The 23,462-nt window shown below is 40.6% G+C and overlaps 1 protein-coding gene across 14 annotated transcripts in view; it reads left to right on the forward strand.

Annotated features, from left to right (window-relative positions):
- Positions 1-23,462, forward strand: part of EVL (Enah/Vasp-like) — a 92,169-nt gene that overhangs the window by 65,091 nt on the left and 3,616 nt on the right. For 5 of the 14 annotated variants that reach the window (XM_072428812.1, XM_072428811.1, XM_072428806.1 and 2 more), the window contains exons 4-12: positions 739-811; positions 8,345-8,403; positions 12,268-13,137; positions 14,605-14,852; positions 15,495-15,616; positions 16,336-16,396; positions 17,382-17,442; positions 19,452-19,536; positions 19,626-19,688. In XM_072428812.1, the coding sequence (XP_072284913.1) occupies positions 739-811; positions 8,345-8,403; positions 12,268-13,137; positions 14,605-14,852; positions 15,495-15,616; positions 16,336-16,396; positions 17,382-17,442; positions 19,452-19,536; positions 19,626-19,688 (1,642 nt within the window). The remainder of the gene's footprint in view (positions 1-738; positions 812-8,344; positions 8,404-12,267; positions 13,138-14,604; positions 14,853-15,494; positions 15,617-16,335; positions 16,397-17,381; positions 17,443-19,451; positions 19,537-19,625; positions 19,689-23,462) is intronic. The other 9 variants (XM_072428808.1, XM_072428809.1, XM_072428814.1 and 6 more) reach the window with 6 other exon arrangements.

Consider the following 23,462-nt stretch of genomic DNA (forward strand, 5'->3'; position numbering starts at 1 on the left):
CAGGAATATTACACGGGAATTCCATGATCCTGTGTAAACTATAATTTACAGAGGGCTTTCCTCTGCTTTCATTGGCTGAAACAAATGGTTGGGGAGTGAAAGGGCGTTGGGTATTTACTGTTGGGGAGGGCCAAGTAAAGTGCCCATGTCCAACATGGCCAAAGCCGGGGTTCACTTTAACATTTTCCACCTACAATATATGTATTATGATTTCTCAGTGTGATGATCCATGTTAAGAATATGTTTTGTATTATCTTTTTAGCAGCTGCCAATCAATACTTTGGGCTCGATTTATAGATTATTCCCCTTTAAGTTCGCTCATAAAATTTGTTTCTTTCCTATTCATTTCCTATTTTGACAGCTGTGCAATTGTAGCCACTACGTTGTAGAAGTCATTGTTTTATTAGGAGACCTGTACAAACCAACCATTGAATTCACCAGGAGCAATAATTTATAAAACCTACTTGTCATTGAATGCTTTGGTTCTTACAAATCGTTGATTAATTCCCGATGTATAAGCCATAGTGATCACATGCAAGCTGAAGGATTGAATAAGAACACATTATTTATTCTGGCAGCATGCTGTGGTTTCACAATTGTCTGAGATCATATCATAACATCAACACAATGAGAAAATGTAAAAATATGAAATAATTGATAAAATAAATCAGTTATCAATATCATTTAGTCCCGTGTTGGGATATTTCTTAATAAATTGTATTTTTTCCACATCTTTAGGTCCTGCAGCTCAACGCCAAGCCCCCAGTATTCAGAATGGACCCTCGCCAGATGAAATGGAAATACAGAGGAGGTGAGTGTCACCTTTATTAGACTCCTGATCTGGTAATGTGACAACCTTTGTCATTTAGAAGGAACAATCGGATTTCTGATTCTGGTCATTCAACTAGACTGAACTCTATCTTTGTGACAGTCACATCACATAAAACATCATTAAAATGATCAAATCTATGATTGGTACAAGAGTTATCATTCTGAATAGGAAGAGACAGATGGAAGAGATGATGCACTTTCATTCTTTTTTATTAATTTTTTGAAACTTTTTATTTCTCTTCTCCCCTTTCCTTATTTTTCTTCTATACTTGTTCTTTCTTCTCCTCTCCTCTTTTTTTTCTTTTTTTACTTCTCCTCTCCTGTCCTCTATCTTCTTTTTCTTAATTGTATCTTTTCTCCACCGTTTTCCTCTTTTTTTTTCTCTCCTCTCCTTTCCTGTCTTTTTCATAGTTACATAGTAAGTCAGGTTGAAAAAAGACATAAGTTCATCAAGTTCAACCACTATAAACATATCCCTGATATAAACTTCTATGATCCAGAGGAAGGCACAAAACTCCTGGTACAATTTGCTTCAACAGGGGAAAAAAATTTCTTCCTGATACCATGGGACAATTGGATGTTCCCTGGATCAGTAGTCCCTGCTATCTTTACTTTAAAGCCTTAATCCCCAGTTATATTCTGTGCTTCTAGAAATCATCCCGCTTTCTTTTAAAGCAATCTATAGTAGTTGCTGAAACTTCTGAGGAGCCGATTCGACATTTACACAGACTTTACAGTGAAGAATCCCTTCCTTATCCGAGGCTTAAACTTCTTTTCCTCTAGATGCCCCCTTGTGCTTTGTAATGATCTCAAAGTGAATAGTTGGGAAGAGAGTTCTCTATTTGGACCATTTATATATATTATACAGGGTGATCATATCCCCCCTTATACGTCTCTTCTCAAGGGAGAATAGATTCAGTTCAGCTAATCTCTCCTCATAGCTGAGCTCCTCCATTCCTTTTATTAGTTTAGTTGCCCTTCCCTGCACTCTCTCCAATTCCACAATGTCCTTTTTGTGAACTGGTGCACAAAACTGGACTGCCTATTCCAGATGTGGTCTGACCAATGCTTTGTACAGGGGCAGGATTATATCTCCATCTCTGCAGTTTATTACAAGAAAGTACTTTGCTAGCTTTAGATATTGCAGCTTGGCATTGCATGCTGTTATTAAGTCTATGATCTACCAGAACCCCCAGATCCTTTTCCATTTCTGACTCCCCCAAATGTATTCCCCCTAGACAGTATGAAGCATGCATGTTGTTAGCTCCCAAGTGCATAACTTTTTATTTATCTATATTAAATGTCATTTGCCACTTGGCTGCCGAATCAAGCAGTACATCCAGGTCTGCTTGTAGATTATAGACATCCTGTATGGACGTAATTCCATCACATAGTTTGGTGTCATCTGCAAACACAGAAATTGTACTTTTAATCCCAAACTCTATATCATTTATAAAGATTATTATACATTTTTTTATTTCCTCTCATGTCTTGTCTTTCTCTCCTGAATGTTGTAGCTGAGATTAGCTCATTGTAGATTTTGGGTATTATAATAGCAAATTATAGTATATAATTTATAATAGCAATAATATCTTATATGGATTATTATATATATTGTCTATTATCCGCAGATTAAGCTCCTCCGTGTGCTGCGGATGATTTGTGTGCTTGTAAGGGGTTAATTTCAATCTTCTGAGTGATTAAAACTTTCCCAAGGCAGAGCGAATCAGCAGCTGTTTGGTGTTGTTATTGCTGTCTGTGCTGCAGTGGTTAACCTCTTCCTTCCTGAAATAAACTAGCAGCTGTCTGCACCTTTCCACTCAAATACCTGACTGCTTATATTAATACCGGAAGCCTGAAACCTTCGGAGGATCTGACCCGTACATTGGGGTGCTATGAAATGTGCAACACCAAACAGTGTACTTCTGTTATTTGCCCCCTTTTGGGTTGTTCAATAAACCAATAAATGTGTTTGGTTTTATCTTCAAAAAAACAAAAAATACTTGTTGATCCTGCTAGTCCAGTTCTCTGTACTCTGCAGGTTGATCAGGAAATATGTTAAAACAGAAGGTGTTCTGTAGTCCTAACACACTGAGAGGTTGTTCACATAGTTGTTCTGTATTTTCACTTTATTGGCCCTGAATTAATAAAGTTCCCCAAGGCTGGAGAGAATACATTTTCATCTGTGAAGCTGGGTGATCCAGAAAACCTTGAATGGATTTCCTAAAAATCATTACCTATTTGTTAGCAAATGTTTTCAATCCTGGACCAGATCCATTTCAGGTTTGCTGGATCACCCAGCTTCATTGATGAACTTTAATAAATCAGGACCAAAATGCATTAATGAAGAACACTGCAATGCATGGTACTGTGGTGCATTGCAGAATAAATCTGTTTGCAAGGTGCATCAGGTGGCATTCAAAATGAATAGCACTATATCCTATGAACATGTAAAGCGCATGGTAAAATGTATGTTACTAAAATTGTGATGATGTGAACAGGATCCTAGTGTGACAGCATAGATATAATGCATTGGCTAAGCATTGTCACCTTAGTAAAGGCAGTGTGCTACTGGCAGGATTACAAGGAGAAAATAAAAGGAGGACAAAGGGAAAACTAATGCACTAATGCAAATCCCAGGACTGGTCACAGCTACAATTTATTACATTTTTGTTCTCCAGTTACACAATATATGAACAAGTGTTTGCAGACATTTGGCCATCACACTTCTATCAGATTGTTGGACATCCCATTCCAAAACTATGGGCATTAAATTACAACTAAAGGGTTTAGTGTGGCAATCTAAACAAGTCCCAAATCTATTTGATGCACAAACCTTTTAAAGTGCAGTAAAAAACTCCTTCTTTTGTATCTCACACACTCCCCTTCCCAGACAATGCAGATCATAGCGGGAGGGGTTCAGTACTGTCAATCAATAAAGTAGTGGGTGGGACTGGGTGTGGCCAGGTGCTGATTGACAGGCTTAATAATCACTAATGATGATAGGCACAACCTACAAAAGAGCTGCAACTCTGAATTTGGGAGCAGTGCAGCATTGTTGTCACATCATTACCAAAAGCTTTATTAGCTGTAATTTAATGGCACAATTACAGGTATTTGTAGGTCTCGCAGGGTGGCTATACCTGGGCAAGCATGCTGTTGTAAAAGAATTTGTCTCACTAGCCATGTCTGCACCATAAATAAATGCTAAATATACCCCCTGTTTTCCAGAGAGAATGAAACCTTTCAATAGCAACATGCTGACCCTCAAATGGGCTTTCAAGCTTTGTATGCGTCTAAAATCTGTAACGCATATTATTGTTCCATCATGGCCTGTTACAAAAACTTGAACTGACTTTGACCCTGATGAAGCAGGTGCTGTCTATGAAACATGTCGACCAAAGTTATGCATCTCTATGTAATAGGATTGCTAAAAGCATTTTATAAGTGAATTACAATATTCATACCTAAAATGTAATAGTCTGCTTAAAAATAATTTTTTACATTTTATTTATAGTTTGTTTTTATTCAAATTTTGAGCAAACATTCTTCTTAACTATATATTTCTGTTAACAAGTGCAATGTGCAAAATCCGTGCTTAATGTGTTACTTTTTTATATAAAGTCTAGCTGATTACCCAGCATTGCCCGGGTATTTATTTATTGCAATCCTATATTATAGTCCAAAAAAAAAAGTATGTAAAAATATAGGCAAAAGGCACAGTGCTGAGCAATACATACATACATAAATGCAAATATAACTCTGACATATACCACAGCACTGTACAAAGATCAGCAGTGCACTTACATGAGTCTCAGCCATATGTCTAGCAAGTTTGGTTGAAATGTCTCCATGCGTTTCCTAGTGATCACATACACACATACATCCAAATATAGCTCTGACATATAGCACAGCGCTGCACAAAGATGACTGGTGCACTCACGTCATATGTATAGCAAGTTTGGTTTAAATGTCTCAATGCGTTTTGGAGTGATGGTGGAACATACATACACACATACATCCAAATATAGCTCTGACATATAGCACAGCGATGTACCAAGATCAGCCGATGCACTCACATGAGTCTCAGTCATATGTATGGCAAGTTTGGTTGAAATGTCTCCATTTTTCGAGTGATGGTGGAACATACATACATACATTCAAATATAGCTCTGACATATAGCAGAGCGCTGTACAAAGATGAGTGGTACACTCCCAGGAGTCTCGGTCAAATGCATGGCAAGTTTGGTTGAAATGTCTCCATGCATTTCCTAGTGATGACATACACACATACATACATACATCCAAAAATAGCTCTGACATATAGCACAGTGCTGTACAAAGATCAGCGGTGCACTCCCAGGAGTCTCAGTCATATGTATGGCAAGTTTGGTTGAAATGTCTCTATTTTTCGAGTGATGGTGGAACATACATACATACATACATACATACATCAGATTTTATATATATAGATAACCAGCCAAATCGGCAAAATTGGAAGTTTCTGCTTCCAGGATATAATGTTGCACTGAAATAAATTCTGCGGATTTCACTCTGCTTATCCCTAGTCAGCACCCCTCAATTACATGGCACAAAGTCTATCCAAGCCGGTCCCAGGGTCTGATCATCACTGACCCAATATCTGTGTAATATTTGTTTCCTGACACGTCAGACATTTAGTAAGATTCTAGAAGGCTGAAATTGCAGCTCTACAAAACTTCCCCATCCTCTCCTTTTCCTTTACTCCTAAAATAAACTCAATAACAGCAGTTAACACCTTTATATTTAGACACTTCTACATTTCGACTCCCCGCCTTCTCACCGCTGCGGATGTGCACCGACTTGGGAACCTGAGAAGTGAATTACACACACAGATGTGGTTTAAAGTATTTGTACTCCCATTACCTGAAAGTGTCATCCCATCATTCATTATAGCAATCTTCTATTCTTCCATAGTCCATGGAGACCAACTTTTTCCAAAGTTTGAACTTTATTTTATTCTTGGATGAGCAAATGATTTTGTTCTTTGAGTTAAAACCTTACTCCAGACTTTCATTCCTCCAGTTATCCCTTTCCTAGCTGTATATTATATTTTCCTCCATGTACCTTTACAATGGCAGGGATCCTTGGATCAATGTATATGAGTGTAGGGCACCATAGTGATACCTCCTTAAATTCGTGATGCCCCCAGGTCTCAATACTTCTGGGTTGAATGATCAGTACATAATGGATCTCAGGTATATGCAAGGAGTGCTGTGACTGTTACAGTATACACAAGCATTGCATGGGTCCAACCTTGGTTTGCAGAAGCCCCATTTTTGTGCCAGTATGGCTATGGGTGCTCAAAACCATTTCCAGGTTTAGATTGGAAAAAAGAATTTTGCTGCACATATCTCCAATCTTAACCCTAATGAGCACCTTGGGGTTGAATTGGGTGGTCAATTGGGTGCCAGGTCTTCTTGTTCAGCATTTGTACCGGACTTCACAAATAACATGTTGGCTGATGGGCACAACATTCCACGGACACTCCAAAATGTAGTGGTGGGTATTATAGTGGCAAGGGTAAGGGAGGAAACCTTCATATAAAATGGAAATTTATCAAACATCAGTCACTTGGTCAAGCGCATGGGCTCGGAAGATTCTCCACCAGACATCGGGTTTATTATCCTCCAGGTTTTATTGGCACTGACACGCCGATCCCACTCGATCTTGGAAGCTTCCTGCTTTTTCCTTTGCCTCCTGTGACATCATTGGACCAGATCAGCTGTTCTTTTTATTACACAGTATTTATATAGCGCCATCATATTACACAGCGCTGTACAAAGTCCATAGTCATGTCACTAGCTGTCCATCTAAGGAGCTCACAATCTAATGCCCCTACCTCAGTCATATCTCTTTTATACAGTCTAAGGTCAATTTTATGGGGAAGCCAATAAACCTAACAGCATATTTTTGGAATGTGGGAGGAAACCTGGGTACCCGGAGGAAACCTACACAGACACAGGGAGAACCTGCAAACTCCATGCAGATAGAGCCCTAGTTGAGTTACGAACCTGGGACCTAGTGCTGCAAAGGCCGGAGTGCTAACCACTGAACCTCGATTCTTGGTGTTTTTAACATGGGCATACCCTTCAAATAACTTTTAGGTCTTGGGGAACCCCTACTATAAATGTGGTGGTCAGTGGGAAGAATTCCTCTTACATATTAGGCCATTGGGAAGAATATCACCCTGACAGTCACTTAAGCTGACCTGAGAGTCACAAATTACTCATGGAACCCCTAGCAATCTCTGGAGGAACCCTAGGGCTCCACAGAACCATGGCTGGGAAACGCTGGATCAGTAATAGGCTGCAGAAACAGGTAAGTACCTGGGGTCCTAAATAAAAAAAAGCCTTTGCTGGGGAAATGAATGAAAGTTGTGGATTTGGGGGTGAGTGGCAGGGGTGCAATAAACAATAAATAAGCACATATAGGTTCGATGGTCAGGTGTTCACATTTTTCTGGCCATATACTCATGTGAAACCAGAAATCTGGAGCAGAGATCCCTCCAATGGCATCCCCTGATTTTATTCTAGCAGTGCACATAAGTTTATTAAGAATAAAAAATATTAATTTGATAAATAGTCCCCAAATTCCTGCTTTGATAACAAGCTCACCGAGTCGTTATTCTGCTGCTCCTGAATTTTAAGGGGCATTTATTAAGCTTCAATGTTTTCTGACTGTGGGACAGCTCTGGTTATCGAGTGAGTAATACGATTGTGTAGGATCCAAACTGGAAAAAGAATGAGTGTTGCTCCCTGTGTATTACGAATCGCATTATTCGCTCTCCGCACGATCGATTCCTGAGAGACAACTGTCTAATTTACTTCACTACAGCAAATTATTTTTATTATGTTACTCCCTCTGGTATCTAAATACTTCTTACTGGTACCTGGAAGATATATTGTTGCTAATAACACATGCAATGATTCTTGGAGGAAAATAGGGACATCTAGTGGTGACAAGGCTGTACTGCAAGCCTGCAAAAAATAAAAAAATAAAAAGGGAACCTGTACTGTCCCACACCCCTTATAGATTGCTTCCTACCTGTCCTTGGACAAGCTAATGCTTTAGTTTTTTTTACCTGGTTTTCCTGCAAAAAAAAACCCTCCTGGCTATGCTCACTTCTGCACTGAATGCCACCAAGACTATTTATCAAACATATCTTCTGTTCTCTCCATTACTTTGAGGAGATGATGGGATCGGTAGTTTATTCTTTTGTTTTTTTGCTCCTATTCACCTCTCAGGAACAAGTAAGAGGTGACAAGGACACAGCATTTCTTGCAAGATCAACAGGTATTTTCTGTACTTGCTGAAAATGTTCTAAAATGTAAAATGAATGCAGCCATCAAATCCTAGGACTAGTAAGCTGTTACTTATTCAATTTTATATTTTGGGGTTTAATTATTCTTTAATGCAAGTTTTTCCTTGGCAGTCCTTTAATATAAAAATGGTTTGTTATGTCATTGTGCAGGCAAATGATGGAGCAGCAACAGCGCCAAGAGACCCTCGAAAGGAGGACTTCCACCACAGGCAAGTGATGAGCGGCACTGGTTTGTGGGTGTGCGTGTGTTTGCATGTGTGTCTGCCGTAATGGAGTGTTCCTTTAACACAATGCTGAATTAAACTTTTTGTACAGACATTTTCCTGGTCCCTATGGAAGGGGCTCCTGCTACACAAAGGACGGTCCCCTGCACATAAGGGTCGCACAGTATAGGTCTGATGGGCATGGATCTCATATCACCCATTGGGCTGGGATAAATCATTTTCTAACAGGGAATCGCTGACTTATTTACCAGAATGGGCTTTCACAGTAAGGCTTTTGGCTTTACATGCATTTTAAAGAGTACCAGTCATTTCTGGGCTTATGCAAGAATATGAATATTTAGTTTAAATTATTGCAATTGTGCATTCTATGAAAGATTTATACTTGCCACTTATTTAACTTTTCAGCGTGAGCGATATAGATGAGAGGAAAGTTGCAACCCTGTAAAAGTGAACCTGTCCATTCCCCACCTTTTATTACCTTGATTTCTAAGCTTCGCTCACCTCCTTGCACGTATCCAATTAGAAACATCGGGCCTGATTATTATAAAAGCTCCCCAAAGCTGGAGAAGATACACTTTCATCAGTGAAGCTGGGTGATCCACAAACCTGGAATGGATCTGGTTCAGGATACAAAACATTTGCTAGCAAATGAAAATCATTTAGCAAAGAAATCCATTCCAGGTTTGCTAGATCACCCAGCTTCACTGATGAAAGTGTATCCTCTCCAGCCTTGGAAAGCTTTATTAAATCAGGGCCAATGTAATGAAAGGACCAAATTCTGTGTGTGATAACACTGTCAAGTAATAATGTGATTCTACAGGAGAGAGAAATAATATCATTCAATCTTCATAAAAGAACAGTATTGAAGGTTACGTTTGATTGATTGCTATCGGTCCTTTCTTTTTGCTAATGAAAGTTTGGCAGACAAGGTTATGGTTTAGGGATCAATGATAATAATTGGAGTGCTGTAGCATTATTGATTAGCCCCTAACCCATTCCCAGGGGTACTGATATATTGATGGATATTTAAAGCAATCTGATTGGTCGCTTTTGTGCTTTGTTTGTGCACACACAGCTCTGACCACTGCTGTTTAAAGTGCACCTGGAGTATAGCAATCAGCAGGTTAGAGCAGGGGTCAGCAACCTTTACTATCAAAAGAGCCATTTTGCTTCCTCTTCCACTAAAGAAAAATAGTCTGGAGACGCAAAACATAACACAGTTTATAAACTTTTAAAAGTTTTAATATTTTTTTAATTTTACCTGTTACAACAAGTGTGCATGTGTAGGCCTGCAGGTTGCAGACCCCTGGGTTAGAGGGATCTTATACTTGGATCCTCCACTGATCAGGGATTAGGTGTAATTTTAAGATATTATGAATATGGAATCTGGATTGTTAGGATTATATGAGCAGCCATTATTATTTTATTTATTATTAAACAGGATTTATATAGCGCCAACATATTACACAGCGCTGTACCTTAAATAGGGGTTGCAAATGACAGACAGATACAGACAGTGACACAGGAGGAGGAGAGGGCCCTGCTCCGAAGAGCTTACAATCTAGGAGGTGAGGGAAGTATCACACAATAGGATGGGAGATATGTAGTGGTGGGAAGTAGTGATGGTTTCAAAAGACAGAAGAAGATAGGTAGGCAAGTTTAAAAAAATGGCCATGACGGGACAGCTTGTGATATTGCATGCTCGGCATCCTTCTCCTTCTTATCAAGTCACTGACCCAGAGTCTGTATACCATGAGGTTTGGTCAAATGATGGGGCCACAGGTAGAGTCACAATATAGAACTCCCATTCCTCAAAGAAACCCTCCACTATTGACTCCTTATCCAATAAAGCTTTTATCCAATCCATCTGGAATATATAACATAGTTTTTCAAAAAAGAGGCCCAACGTAGGAGGATCATAATGTATCTTCTTTTGTAAAATGGCTTCCTTGGCTACTAGGGACAGGATGGGTAGGAGCCTACCACAACCATGGCAAACCGAGCTCCCTGCAGCATAGCCTCTCCAAAGATGGCCCAGGTAGGGGATAATGGTAGGTAATTTACATGATGATGTTGAGCAAATCTCGCATTCCCCCCCCAAAAAATTTTGGTGGAGTTTCACAACATATGGAATAAGTTTGCTTCCGTTGCTGCGCACTTCAGACCCCGCGGGGAAGAGCTGAGTCCCATATGATGAGAATGGAGAGATGTAAACCCCTTTATTGTCATCTCCCTATACATCAATGAAGAATCACTTTCCAAGCACTCCTAAAATCCCTCATTGTCACTGAGAGTTCGGTCAGGAAAATACTTCCCTCATCCACTTAGATCTGTGTCTAGTCTCGTAGTCCTAGTTAAATTTATATACCTGGTGTACGTCTGCTATTGCACGTCTGTTTGGGTTTGGAGCGACTATCAACTGATCTAATGGGTTACCCAGTCTCTCTCAGATTTCTAGTAATAGTGGATACATAAATGATAAGATACATAAAAATGCGAAGGGTTCCATTCTTAGGAAGGAATATAAAGTGGGCGCTGCTGCATGGGAAATTGGGTTTTTCTGCTGCAGTTTTTATGATGTAACCAAAGCTAGTCGATAGAATAAAGGTGACTACAGCTTGGTAATATGCAGGACAGCTAATTGTGTGTGAGTAGTTAGGAAATTCTCCTTTCTCAGGTTACATCATCACTCAAAGTAAATAATAATCCTGCAGTGCACACCATAACAATTCATAAAACACTGTCCAAGCTTTTCCCATACTGACTTTTCACTGAAATTATTCTCACTACCTTGTTTGCAACTGAGAAATGCCCAATATATCAGGGTATGGGGGGCAAGTGACCTTCTCCCCTTCCATTCTTCATGCAATGCCAATGACTTAACTCAAACATTGCCATGCTAATGGGGGGACATTAAGCTTGTGTAAGCATTGACACATACACAAGACAAAAGTGTAGTGGAGGAGGTAAGTATTTATTAGCAGGCAGGTGTCCTATCAGGAGAACTTGACACTTTGCCTTGAATGGACACTATGATGGATTCACATTAAGGCTAATAATACTGTTGTGCCATACATTTCTCTTTATACAGTTTTCCCTAAATTGAAGTTTTATCACCCTGAAGCTTACTGAATCCTAATGATCTTGTTGCTTATTATGTCATTGGGTTTTATCACAGCAAAGATAATGACCATGGCTATTCATAAATAAGTAGATATCTCCATAACTTAAACCACTGCTCATGGGGCTCATGGTGGTTTCTTGCACAAGCCGTGCATGTGCTGCCAAGTCACCGGACCCATTCATTGCTAAACATCCAGCAGGTTGGAAAATCTCCATGTGCCATACAACAAAACACTCTGATATCAGTGCACCAAATCAAGGGTCAGTATATAAAATACAAACATGGCAAGCGTGTGAAAAGTCATTTTAGAAGAATAAATAAAACTGTATCTAAACCCACAAACAAAATTGCATTAGTTACTGGGTGAATAAATATAACAGTTTCAACGATATATTTTACCAAGCAAAATGGAGCAAATACAGTTCATTGTCAGGGTTTACATACATTTTAAGGGAAACCTTAACAAAAATTGTGTTCCGCCTATCCTAACGCTTTTCCTAAAAATTATACAATATTCCTGTTAATATATTTTGACCCCTATTTGTGGTTTTGGAAGAAAGGCAGCTTGAGTTTTATTTGCATCCAGTTTGTACTAACAACCATTGTGCATGTCGCCATCTCTTATTTTCTGTTCCCATCTTTCAGTCCCATCTCTTCTTATTTGCTGCCCTTGATAAACACCCATTATGTTTTTTTTCCCATTTTCTTTTTTCTTTGTATTTTAGTTTCTACCCTTCAGATAAATGTATCTTCCTCCTCTTCCCACCGCCAGTCACCTCCTCCTGACTATAGTAACTATGGTGCTGCTTCTGCCTCCGGTGCTTTCCTGCCACCCTCCTATGCCAAAGTTATCGCCACGGCTTCTCCTTCTGCTCCCGGACCCTGTTATAAACCAACTCAAAAGCTCCCCAGTGGAAGCAGTGATTCCCCCGAGCTTGCACACAATCTTCCTGGAATTGAGCCTTCTCCATCTCAAGGTTCTGCCTTTTCTCCAGTATGGCCGGGCAATGGGACTCTGTCACGTAGCGTCAAGCAGATCTCCCTGTCCCCACCCCTAGTTTCCAACACCCATTCTCCCATAACCTCTCAACAGTCTGTTAGGCCTCCATCTACTACCTATTCTTCCCGTTCCCCCTCCCCTGGCATGTCAGTGGCATCACCAGTGCTCAACCAAAACATGTCTCCAGTTCCGACGACGCTTCCTATGATTCCTGATCCTCAGAATGTCAGGATGAAAGGAGGTCCGGACAAAACGGTCCAATTACCCTACATACCTCAGCTAGGCCTAGATGACCAAGGAGAAGAACCACAAGCCCCTCAAATTCCAATGAAGTCCCCAAGATCCCACCTTAAGGTCGCCGATCGTTCCTTTCTGTCCTGCTTAGAAACTGTGCCTCTAGCTCAAATGCCCGTCATCGCCACCCCTACTGGAACCCTGACCTCCGTCCCCGCTCAACCTTTCCATCCTCCCTCCCATGCTTCGCAGTTGTCATCACACTTTGTCTCACTACCTCCTCCTTACGCTGCTGTATCTGATGTGAATTTGTCCAAGAGGACCACGCATTTCTTGAGCTCATCTGCCATTTCCCAATTAAGTAAGTACATGTGTTTCAGTACCTGCGTTACTACAGCATGGCATGTTTTCTTGACCTCAAGTATAAGGGTACTAACAATTTTTTTCAAAAATTTACGTAAAAACTGGTGCAGAAGTCAGCTTTTATAGGTGCCATTGAGAGCAAAGGGGAACGCTATCACTGACCTTCTCCTTATGGATGGTTTATTGTTTGTCTACTGTATATATCTTTTCCCGGGTGAAGATTATAGAACCTACATGTCAATCCACTATGGCAGATTCATTAACAATTTCAACATTGAGATGAGCACGACTGCTCGTCATGGGTGGCTAATATCTGACATGTGTATGTAGCCTTAATTCAGGTGCCTATTGGACTGCACAGTCATATTTAGGGCCCCATAGTGTCAAACTTTGAGGCTGACAGCTCCTAGGTGTTCAAAGCCGGGACAAGCAAACCTGAGAAGGTTACCTGTAGGCAAGGGCAGTCTTAGACAAAATGGGGCATATGGAGAGAGGCTTTCCAGTAACCTATGGAAGAACATGAACAATGGTAACTTCATTGCTTCCTTTTGCCATCAGTGGATTTAATGATGGATCATTTATCTGTATAGCTATTGTACAGGATGCCAAATGTCTGTTTTTGTTTATCTGAAGGAACTTCCACATACACAGCTCGTTTACATTAGTTAAGGTAGGTGTGCACAGGTCAATTTTATTTCAATATATTAAATGTTGGCTCCAGTAAAAACGTGGAATTTACCCTTAATTAGTGCATTCTCGATCAATGTTTAAAGGATTTGTAGATTATACATTGATTGGAAATTCTCCTTCTCTGCTTGGTTGAGTGCTTCCCCAATTTGCCCCCCTGAGCTAATGTAAATCAACAAAGAGCGCTCCCTAATAACCAGCAGCCAATAGGAGTGTTCCCTTCAATGCTTCCATTGGTTTCTTGTTGTTATCAGTGCCCCCTAATAATTTTTTTTAGGCTGTTGGAGCTGTTGGGTGAGGAGTTGACATCAAGTTGGCTGGTCAATGGTTGCACATTGGTTATGCCAGGTAAATGGTTGACGTCGATGAGATTTGAGCACCCATTGGCCGCCCTAAGTCTTTGATATTCTGGTAATAAAGTGTATTTGTTCTTTGCTATTGTAGTACGAAGCAACTGGTTGACTTGAATCATATCTGAACCCACAAACAAAAAAATTATTGTTAAAGGCCTAAGGGCAAATAAATTCACTGTTGGGGTTGTTTGCTCTTTCAGTGTCATCCTCCTATTCTGCATGGGCAACATACAGGCCCATGTACAGGCATTAAGCAAGAACATATTTCATTTCCAATAACAAATGTTGTGTTCAGCACCCATTTACCCATCATTGGTGAAATAATAGGCAATTTAAAATTAGTTAGTTGAGCATATATTGTTAGCATTGTATATTCTGCATACTGAACAATACTGAGCCATACATATCTGTTCTTCTATTCAAAGGTCCCATGCTCCCTCCTGGACACCCATCATCAACTGGTATGGTAACTTCAGTCGGGGGCGCACCTATGCCAGCTAGTGGCCCTCCACCTCCTCCGCCACCTGGCCCCCCACCACAAACAGGCGCTACACCTCCACCTGCCCCTCCCCTGCCAGCCGGGGGGACCCAAGGAGGGGTGGTGTACGAGGACAGTCCAGCGTCCGGGCTGGCTGCAGCTCTGGCCGGTGCCAAACTAAGGAAAGTACAACGGGTAAGGATTTCCTTTTATCTTTTCATTTTGTAATATCTGATTCACGCATGCAGCTTCAGTAAATCTGGTATTCTTCCCACTTTCTGCAGCAAAACATTCACATCCATAGCATAATGAGATGTAGAGGGCCAACGTCAGGCATTCTCTGGCCAATCAATGGCTCTACCTGAGCTTTGATACTACCTCACCTGACTGTGATATTGTTCATGGGTCTGGCTACAGCATTTTACCTTTTTTTTACTCAAATCAGGTGATAAGGTTTTAGCATACAAAAATTTTGCATTTACTATTTTTAACCAGTAGGTGGCGAGTTGCGCACAGTTCCATAATAAGAGAAATCATAGGCTGACTCAGAGGAAGGACACACCCCCTGCTACTCAGTTTCCTCAGTCTGCCAAAAAGCATGCAGTTTTTTTTTCTTTTAAGCCCAAAATGTTTTGTAAACTCTATTGCATTGGTGCATTCTTTATTAAATGTTTTGCATTTTTTAAAATTATAATTATCAAAAATAAGAATTTCAAAAAATATAACCATGAAAATACAATACATTTCTGATTGGTTGGTATTGATCATTGCTCTGTCATCACTAATATATGAACTGCTTTATTGAATTGACTGAATATTCATCCTTTATTTATAAAGCCGGAAGACGGTTCAGGAAGTTCTAGTCCCTGCGGGGCTTCTAAAACGGATGCCAATCGAACAAGCAGTGGTGGAGGTGGAGGAGGTTTAATGGAGGAGATGAATAAACTGCTGGCGAAAAGGTATGTCTATGGGAAAGTTAGACTGTTATATGCTTTACATTGAAATTTTATCTGGTATTATTTTGCCTCTCCTGGTCCTTCCCTACAATAATCCTTTTGCTTTCGTTACATACCTGAATATAAACCTAGTGATTACTAGATTTTGGTGACTTTTTTGCTTTGTAGGCATATATATATATATATATATATATATATATATATATATATATATAGCTGGAGGAAGCAGCCATCCGGGTGTTGTACTGAAAAACAATCACAGCACCTACCTCTGTCCCTCTAATCCCTAATGCAGGCACTTGGCTTGCTCTTAGGGGGAGTAACTGTATGCAAACATCCAAATACCCTCATAGGTGGATATCAGAGAAGTGGGTGTTCCTAGGCAGGCTGAATTTGCATGCAGGCTAGCATAGATTTTATAATTGGTCTAAAGGATTGAAAGGGCTGGGCCAAGGATAGTCAGACTTGGGTAGGAAAGGGCTGGATGTCCTCAAGCCAGTAAATGAGCTGGCTCCATCTGATTTGCTGCAGATTCCAATGTACACGAGGAGACGCTTACAGTCTTTGTAATCAAATTAGAACACAAAATGTGAGAGGAGAATGTACAACTAGGAAAGGGGAGGCTCGGGGCAGATTTAAAGACAGGAGGGCACAGAAAACTAAGAGAAGGCCAGTGTACAGCTTTACGTTTTCTATAACCATGCATTTTACTCTTGTTGTAGAAGAAAAGCAGCTTCACAATCAGAAAAACCTGGTGACAAAAAAGAAGAGGAATGCCAAAATGTGCGTGAATGTATAAATTTGAAATTGCTTCTTAAATATTTGTAAGACCTTGCTGTATAATGTCTGTTTAGATCAGCAGCCGCCAACCTTTTGGAGCTCACGGACCACTAAGTTCAAAAATTTTAAATCCCACGGACAATTAATATGAATTTTTTTAAAAAGATAAATACATTTGTAAAATAATGATCGGGGCGGGGTAACTGTTTTAATGGTGGAAACAATACTGAAGCGTACGGATTGGTAATGGTTGCCCCATACAATTTAGGACTACATTGACGTCACGCTGCGCCTCCCTTGTTTTACCATCTCTAGTACAGTTTGTAAATTTAGTGCAATATAAAGGTGAAATATGTCATTCAGAATATAAGAATTTATTGGAATATTATTTTTGTTTTATTATTAATAAAACATAAAAATTGCAAATAATGTCCAAATTTTTCTGTGGACCACTGGTTTAGATAACACACTTTCAAATGTTTTATTCTGCACTTCACCTCTGATATATCAGACTCGGTGAACAATGAAAGCCTGAATGTGTTATCCAATATACAGAATGGTATTTAGGGTTTTATAGAAGAAGTTACATAGTGAGTCAGGTTAAAAAAAGACATAAGTCCATCAAGTTTAACCACTAGGGAAATAAACATATCCCAGATATACAACCCTTTGATCCAAAGGAAGGCAAAAAAACCCAGGTATAATTTGCTCCAATGGAGGAAAATAATTCCTTCCTGATTCCCTGAGGCAATCGGATGTTCCCTGGATCAGCAGTCTCTGTTATTTTTACTTTAAAGCCTTAATCCCCAGTTATATTCTGTGCTTCTAGAAATCATCCAGCTTTTTCCTAAAGCAATCTATAGAACTTTCTGAAACTACTTCCCGAGGGAGCTGATTCCACATTTTCACAGACCTTACAGTGAAAAAGCTTAGAATGTTATATACACATTGTTTATTTGATTCTTTTGTTCTCTTTGTATTTGTATAGGACGATGCCAGTCTTTCATCTTCTCCCAATACTCGAGGTCCCACACCTCAGAATTCTGCAGGTAGGATCAGTTTTATTGTCCACACTATCCGTCCGTCCGTCCGTCCGTCCATCCATCCATCCATCCATCCATCTTCTCACCCCTTCATTTTTGACTTTCTTTTATCTGTTGGGTATCTGCCAACACCACAAGGCAATATCTATGGAAGAGACTGTAACCAGACTGGTTGTATCTAAAAACATGAATGCTTTGTGTTACGCTATGTTCACACAGGCAGTGAGGTTGCGGTGTGTTTCAATAGAACGCATCCTTTGGTGAACTGCTACACATAGCATACATGTAGTGTCCCACTACTGGCAGCCCAATAGAGAGTAAATGGGTGCGACAGGGAGCGGTTGAGTACTGCTCACTGTCAAATGTGCAGGCGCTAGTTCATTAGGAACCGCACAGCAATGTGGGCATGCAAGTGGCTGGCAAGGTGCCCACCGCCACGATCTGTGCGGGAATGGCTGTTAGTGCTGTGCCTAGAATAAGGGATCCAGCAAGCAGCTGCCTAAGAATAGTTGAGTTGCGCCTCTACATCTAATGCTCTATAGCACCCTTTCTCAACCTTTTTACCCCAGAGGAACCCTTGAACTAAACTTCAGGAACCCCTGATAATATGTACTTATTGAAGTCAATGAGAAGCATTTGCCCATTACCAAGAAAGAATACGTATTAGAGTTACTTGAAATGTCACCGGTGTTATCTTACTGGCTCTGCCAAATGGCATTGGACCTGGAACCATGTAGGCACCATCACATGGGAGGTCAAAATTCATTGGATGATAAAAGCTAAAAGCTCATGGAACTCCTAATAACTACCAGATGGACCCCAGGGTTCCATGGATTGATGGTTGAGAATGGTTGCTCTATGGAGTCTAGAGGCACTCTAAAGTTGAATCCAGTGGAAGAATACAAAATGACATATGATACTGGTTGTCATTAACATTTCTGTTTATCCCCATGCAACATTTATTCATTGTTTTTTTCTACCAGGTTTATATATATATATATATATATATATATATATATAGATATATATAATGTATACAGTATATATATTTTTTCCACTTGCTGCTATAGTCCAGTTAGCATTGCAGTTGATTGCCCCCATCTCTAGTAGCAGGGATTAGAGAGGGAGACAGAGATGGGAGAAAGAATTGGATATCCTGTTGACATGAGATAATAATATTATGATTTATATAGTGCCAACATATTAGGCAGCGCTGTACATTAAATAGGGGTTTCAGGAGACAGATACAGTGACACAGGAGGAGGAAAGGACCATGCCCAGAAGAGCTTACAATCTAAGAGTTTGGGGCAGTAACACAAAATAGGAGGGGGTTAAGGAATGGTGGGTGAGTAGTGAGGGATTTAAAGGACAGAAGAAGACGGGTAGGTGAGGTTGAAGCGTTGGGTTTTAGGAACTCTTTTAAAGGAGCAGAAAGTAGGAGCAAGCCGAATAGGATGAGGAAGACCATTCCAGAGAGTCGGGGCAGCTCTAGAGAAGTCTTGTATCTGTGCGTGTGATGAGGTTATGACTGAGGAAGTCATTAGTAGGTCATTGGAGGAGCGGAGAGAGCGGCTGGGGGGGTATTATTCTATCAGGGCAGAAAGGTAAGTGGGACAAGAACTGTGGGGTGATTTGAAGGCAAAGCACAGGAGATGAATTTGATTCTAAGGTGAAATGGAAGTCAATGAAGAGAACTACAAAGAGATGCAGGAGAAGAGGAGCGGTGGGAAGGATGGATGAATCTGGCTGCAGCATTCATAATAGATTGTAGAGGAGAGAGTCGGGTTAGTGGAATACCAGAGACAGACGAGACATAAGAGCAGCCTCGTGCTGACAATAAATATCCATTTATCAATTATAAAATCTTACATCAAAGTATTGGGAACATTTCAATAGTATCCTTTGTGCTTCTTCCCCAATCTAGCTGTCCCCTGGCCCCATTACCCGTCCATCTCTTATCACGTCACCTCCTTTAGGACGTAACCTTGTCTGATCTATAATTCTAATAATTTTAGATTATCCTGTGTTTACAGACTTGGGGAAAAAGCCGTGGGAAAGGAGTAATTCAGTTGAAAAGCCCGTTCCCTCATTACTCTCCAGGTAAGTGGAAGGCACAGCTGTACTTGTATTGCATGACCCTGATCTTGCAGTGCGCTAAATTCATGTGCTATCTCATTCCATTGCCATAGAACACCTCCAGTGGTGAAGAGCCCAGAAGCTAAGAGCCCCATTCAATCTCAGCCACCCTCTAGGTACCAAACCGAAGCCGCGCCTCTTCGGCCGCGTCCGCTTGTTCCGTGCACAGTTTTTGTCTGTCTGTTCCGCACCTTGTCTTTGTAGTTGTTGCCCTTTCTGGTGTCATTACAGTGTTTTATTTTTGTATATGTTCTTAAGGCCTGCAAGCAGTGGAGGGTGCAATGAAAAGAGAAATAACGGAAGAGTTTTTGTTCTTTATTAAAGCTGAACCCCAGGCAAATATTAAAGACAAATATTGCATTTCAGCCTCCTAATGGCCCTGATTTATTAAAGCTCTCCAAGGCTAGAGAGGATACACTTTCATCAGTGAAGCTGGGGGATCTAGCAAACCTGAAGTGGATTTCTAAAAAGCTATTTGCTAGCAAATGTTTACAATCCTGGACCAGATCCATTCCAGGTTTGCTGGATTACCCAGCTTCACGGATGAAAGTGTATCTTCTTTAGCCTTGGAGAGCTTTAATACATATGGCTTAATGTCTACAGCAGAGCTCAGAATCGTAGAGGAAGAAGCCTATTGCTTCATGTGGAAGGACGAGAGATGGTCTCATCACTGCACTCCTTTTCCTTTCACAGTCCTGGTTTAGGGGTACAATTAGTCAGTTTGACCTAATTGCAGCAGAAGAATATGATTTCCTCCCCTGCTAAACAGAGCTGTTCAATGTGGCAGAGCTATATGAATCTCAAAAGTGGAAGAACTGCTAATAGGAGACTACCATTGTCCTCCCTCGCTTTCCATAGAACACCTGCTCAGCAGTATCCTGTTTGAACAATGATCCTTCCTAAATCTGTTCCCAAAAATGGTCATGGCCAATTGTTCCAAGACCCAGTTAATGAATATTTGTATATACAAGTCCACGTTTTCTAAAGATCTAGTGATGAGACAATGCTATGAGTCTCTTCATGCTGTGTTGGGCTCTTACTACTTTTACTGACTGGCATATGCAATGTGCCCACTTCACCGGTTGGCACTGATCACCAGTCTGTCCCAGAGAGCAGATCAGAAACCTCCACTGTATGTTGGCAAGGAATGCATTGTAATGGATGTGCTCATTTTATTGTTGTGTTCAGTGATTGTGTTGTTAAGTGATACAGACGCCTCTGTGGCCATCGGAAAACCTTGGAAGACACCGCAGCCTCTGTTTTAATGTCTATGCTTGGTTAAAAAAGTTTTTTTGGCAACCAGTTGAGCTTTTAGCCACGCTGCTTACGCTTGGCTGTGCTTCATCGCTTATAGCCAGCCGCTATTTGCACACTTGGATGTTAGAGGAAGTTTAGGCCAGAATAGAAATCTGGCAAAGATGCTAGTTTTCTAAAAGTGCTGGTAGGAATGTAGGGCCATTCCTAAAGTGACTACACACAGGGTGATGGGTGTGCATGATGAATAACTTCCTGATATAATTTTCCTGGCATAATTACTGTGTAGACATCCTATAGCCCAATCAAGTGCTGCAAACTCTGCACCCAGTGTAAATCAATAGGGTGTGCTTCCTAAAACCAGCTGCCAATGGGAGCGCCCCCTGCTTTTTACTATAAGAACAGACAGAGCTGTGTTGTTCTAGTAAATGGCAGAGAGTGCTCATCTTGGCTGAATGTATATTGGCTGGTTGGAGTAAGGAAGGTGTGGGTAAGAATTTGAAAAGGCAAAAAATGAGCAATGTGAGCAAAATGAGCCCTATTACAGCTGAAAATGAACTACTTTGTACTTGGTGGCCAGGCCAATTGTTTTTCTTATCATAAAGGATCCTTTTTGGTGCATTCACTCTGTGCACAAGCTCAGTCACTCTGATTCCCATCCTGCTTCCTTCACCTGATGCTCACAGATGAATGTTTTTTCCTATAATTGTGTTGGCATTGCTATGTACATGATGGCAAAATGTGAGTTTGTAGGTGTGCTTTGGGAAACTTTGTTTCCACAAGCTAGTTACCTTTGTACTCAATGACCAGAAAATTCATGCATATTTAGTAAAGTTAGACCTCCTGATATCTATATATGTCCATTAAATATTGAAACCTTTGGATACTCATGATCAGGCAGTTTGAAGACCATGACTCTCAACAACAATAAGAGTTACTCCATGGACAATTACCTTTAGACCTTGAACCTTTAGACCTTGAACTACATATGGTGCGCAGCACCAGTTCACCACTTAATGGGAGATCCCCTGTAAGGAAAGCAGCCATTTGTGCCCTTTGGGATTTAGGGTCCGGTGCTATGGGATGTGGGCTTGTCAGGTGCTGGTACCTTTTCCCATGTCACATACACATGAAACTTGCTCACATGTAGGCCAGTAATACCTTGTGCTATGCTTCTGGAGCACAAAACCATCCTTGGTCATTGAACATCTCCTTTACTGCCAGGGCACATGCCAAGCTCCTGTATAATATTTCCCTATACAGTAGGCTTCCAGACCCAGAATTGGCTGCCACTGAGCCATTGGAAAATCCCCTTGCTGCCCCAGTGAAGTGCTCCATGCCAACTAGTGCAGCCATTCTCAACTAGAGTTCCATGGAACCCTATGTTTCCTCCAGTGGGTGTTAGGGTTTCAATGAGCTTTAGTTGATTGACCTCCCATCTGATTCCTGGATTGTTCCAGGTGCAACACCATTTGCAGAGCCAGTGAGAGGAAACCAAATATCATTAAACTGTCCAGAAGGGTGGCATTTTGACTAACACGGTATAGGACATTCTGTCTGATTATCTCTGTAATTGGGGCATTCCAACCAACCCTTAATTATTCTTTTTACCCTGAGATCTCAAACTCATTTGAAGGGTTCCTCTGGGGTAAATAGGTTGAGAAAGGCTGACATGATGATTCCCCCAGTATAACCACCATTGGTTCCTCTATCTGCTCCCTATGCAGACAGTAAGCAATGTCGCCAAGAAAGCTTAGAGCTTAGAGAATCTATATAGGATATTCACGATGGCATTCTTGCCTTTGCAGATTGGCAGATGACATTGAAACCTAAAACAGTGATCTTCTCACTGGCACTTGGCTGTTTTGGGTGCAGAGCATTTTTGTAGAACTAAATCCTACTGTTTTTTTGCAAGCACGTTGCAAAACTATAAAAACCCATAAAGGCTGGGCTCGGACAGCCTTCTTAACTGACCATCTGCACCATGTTGGGGATCAAAAGAGGCAACTGCAAAGCATGCTTGGCAACTTTTCTATCCCTTATTACATTTTCTCTTTTGGGAAGCAAATACCTATTGTATCTTTTTTTCCTTGAGCTAATATGTGACATTGTAAGGCTTATAAGGGCATGATGGGAGGGTGGAACTGGTGCCGGGATGGTGGGGCTTAGCCAAAAGGTCTCAAATGTTGAACTCATTGTAACAAAGTATAATTAGGATCAGAGGAGATCTCAGATAAAGTTTTCTGTGAACAATGAAGGTAATAGTGACTTTTTTTGTGTTTGCTCATTGGCAGGCTATATTACTTATTGATTTTCTCACTTGGAACAAGCAGGTAGCCAACGAAGTGTGTTGGTGCATATCAATGTATAAATACTTATCCTGGGTCATTAACCAATAAGTAAAGAAAGGGCAAGGAAGGCTGCCCCACAACAGCTACCTATGGATTAAAATCAACATTGGAGGCTCCCATATTCCTTTTCTGACAAGAGAACATTGAACTATAACTACAAGCTGTCACTATTATCTTCATTAGTCAATAAAGCTTCCTATGTTCTCCCCTCTGATGCTGAATTCACTTTGTTACTAAGTGCTTTATATTCTTGTGGTTACTATACTTTAGACTGGTTCTCTTCAA

The sequence above is a fragment of the Pyxicephalus adspersus genome, chromosome 12, assembly GCF_032062135.1.
Source record: "Pyxicephalus adspersus chromosome 12, UCB_Pads_2.0, whole genome shotgun sequence".
Taxonomy (NCBI): domain Eukaryota; kingdom Metazoa; phylum Chordata; class Amphibia; order Anura; family Pyxicephalidae; genus Pyxicephalus; species Pyxicephalus adspersus.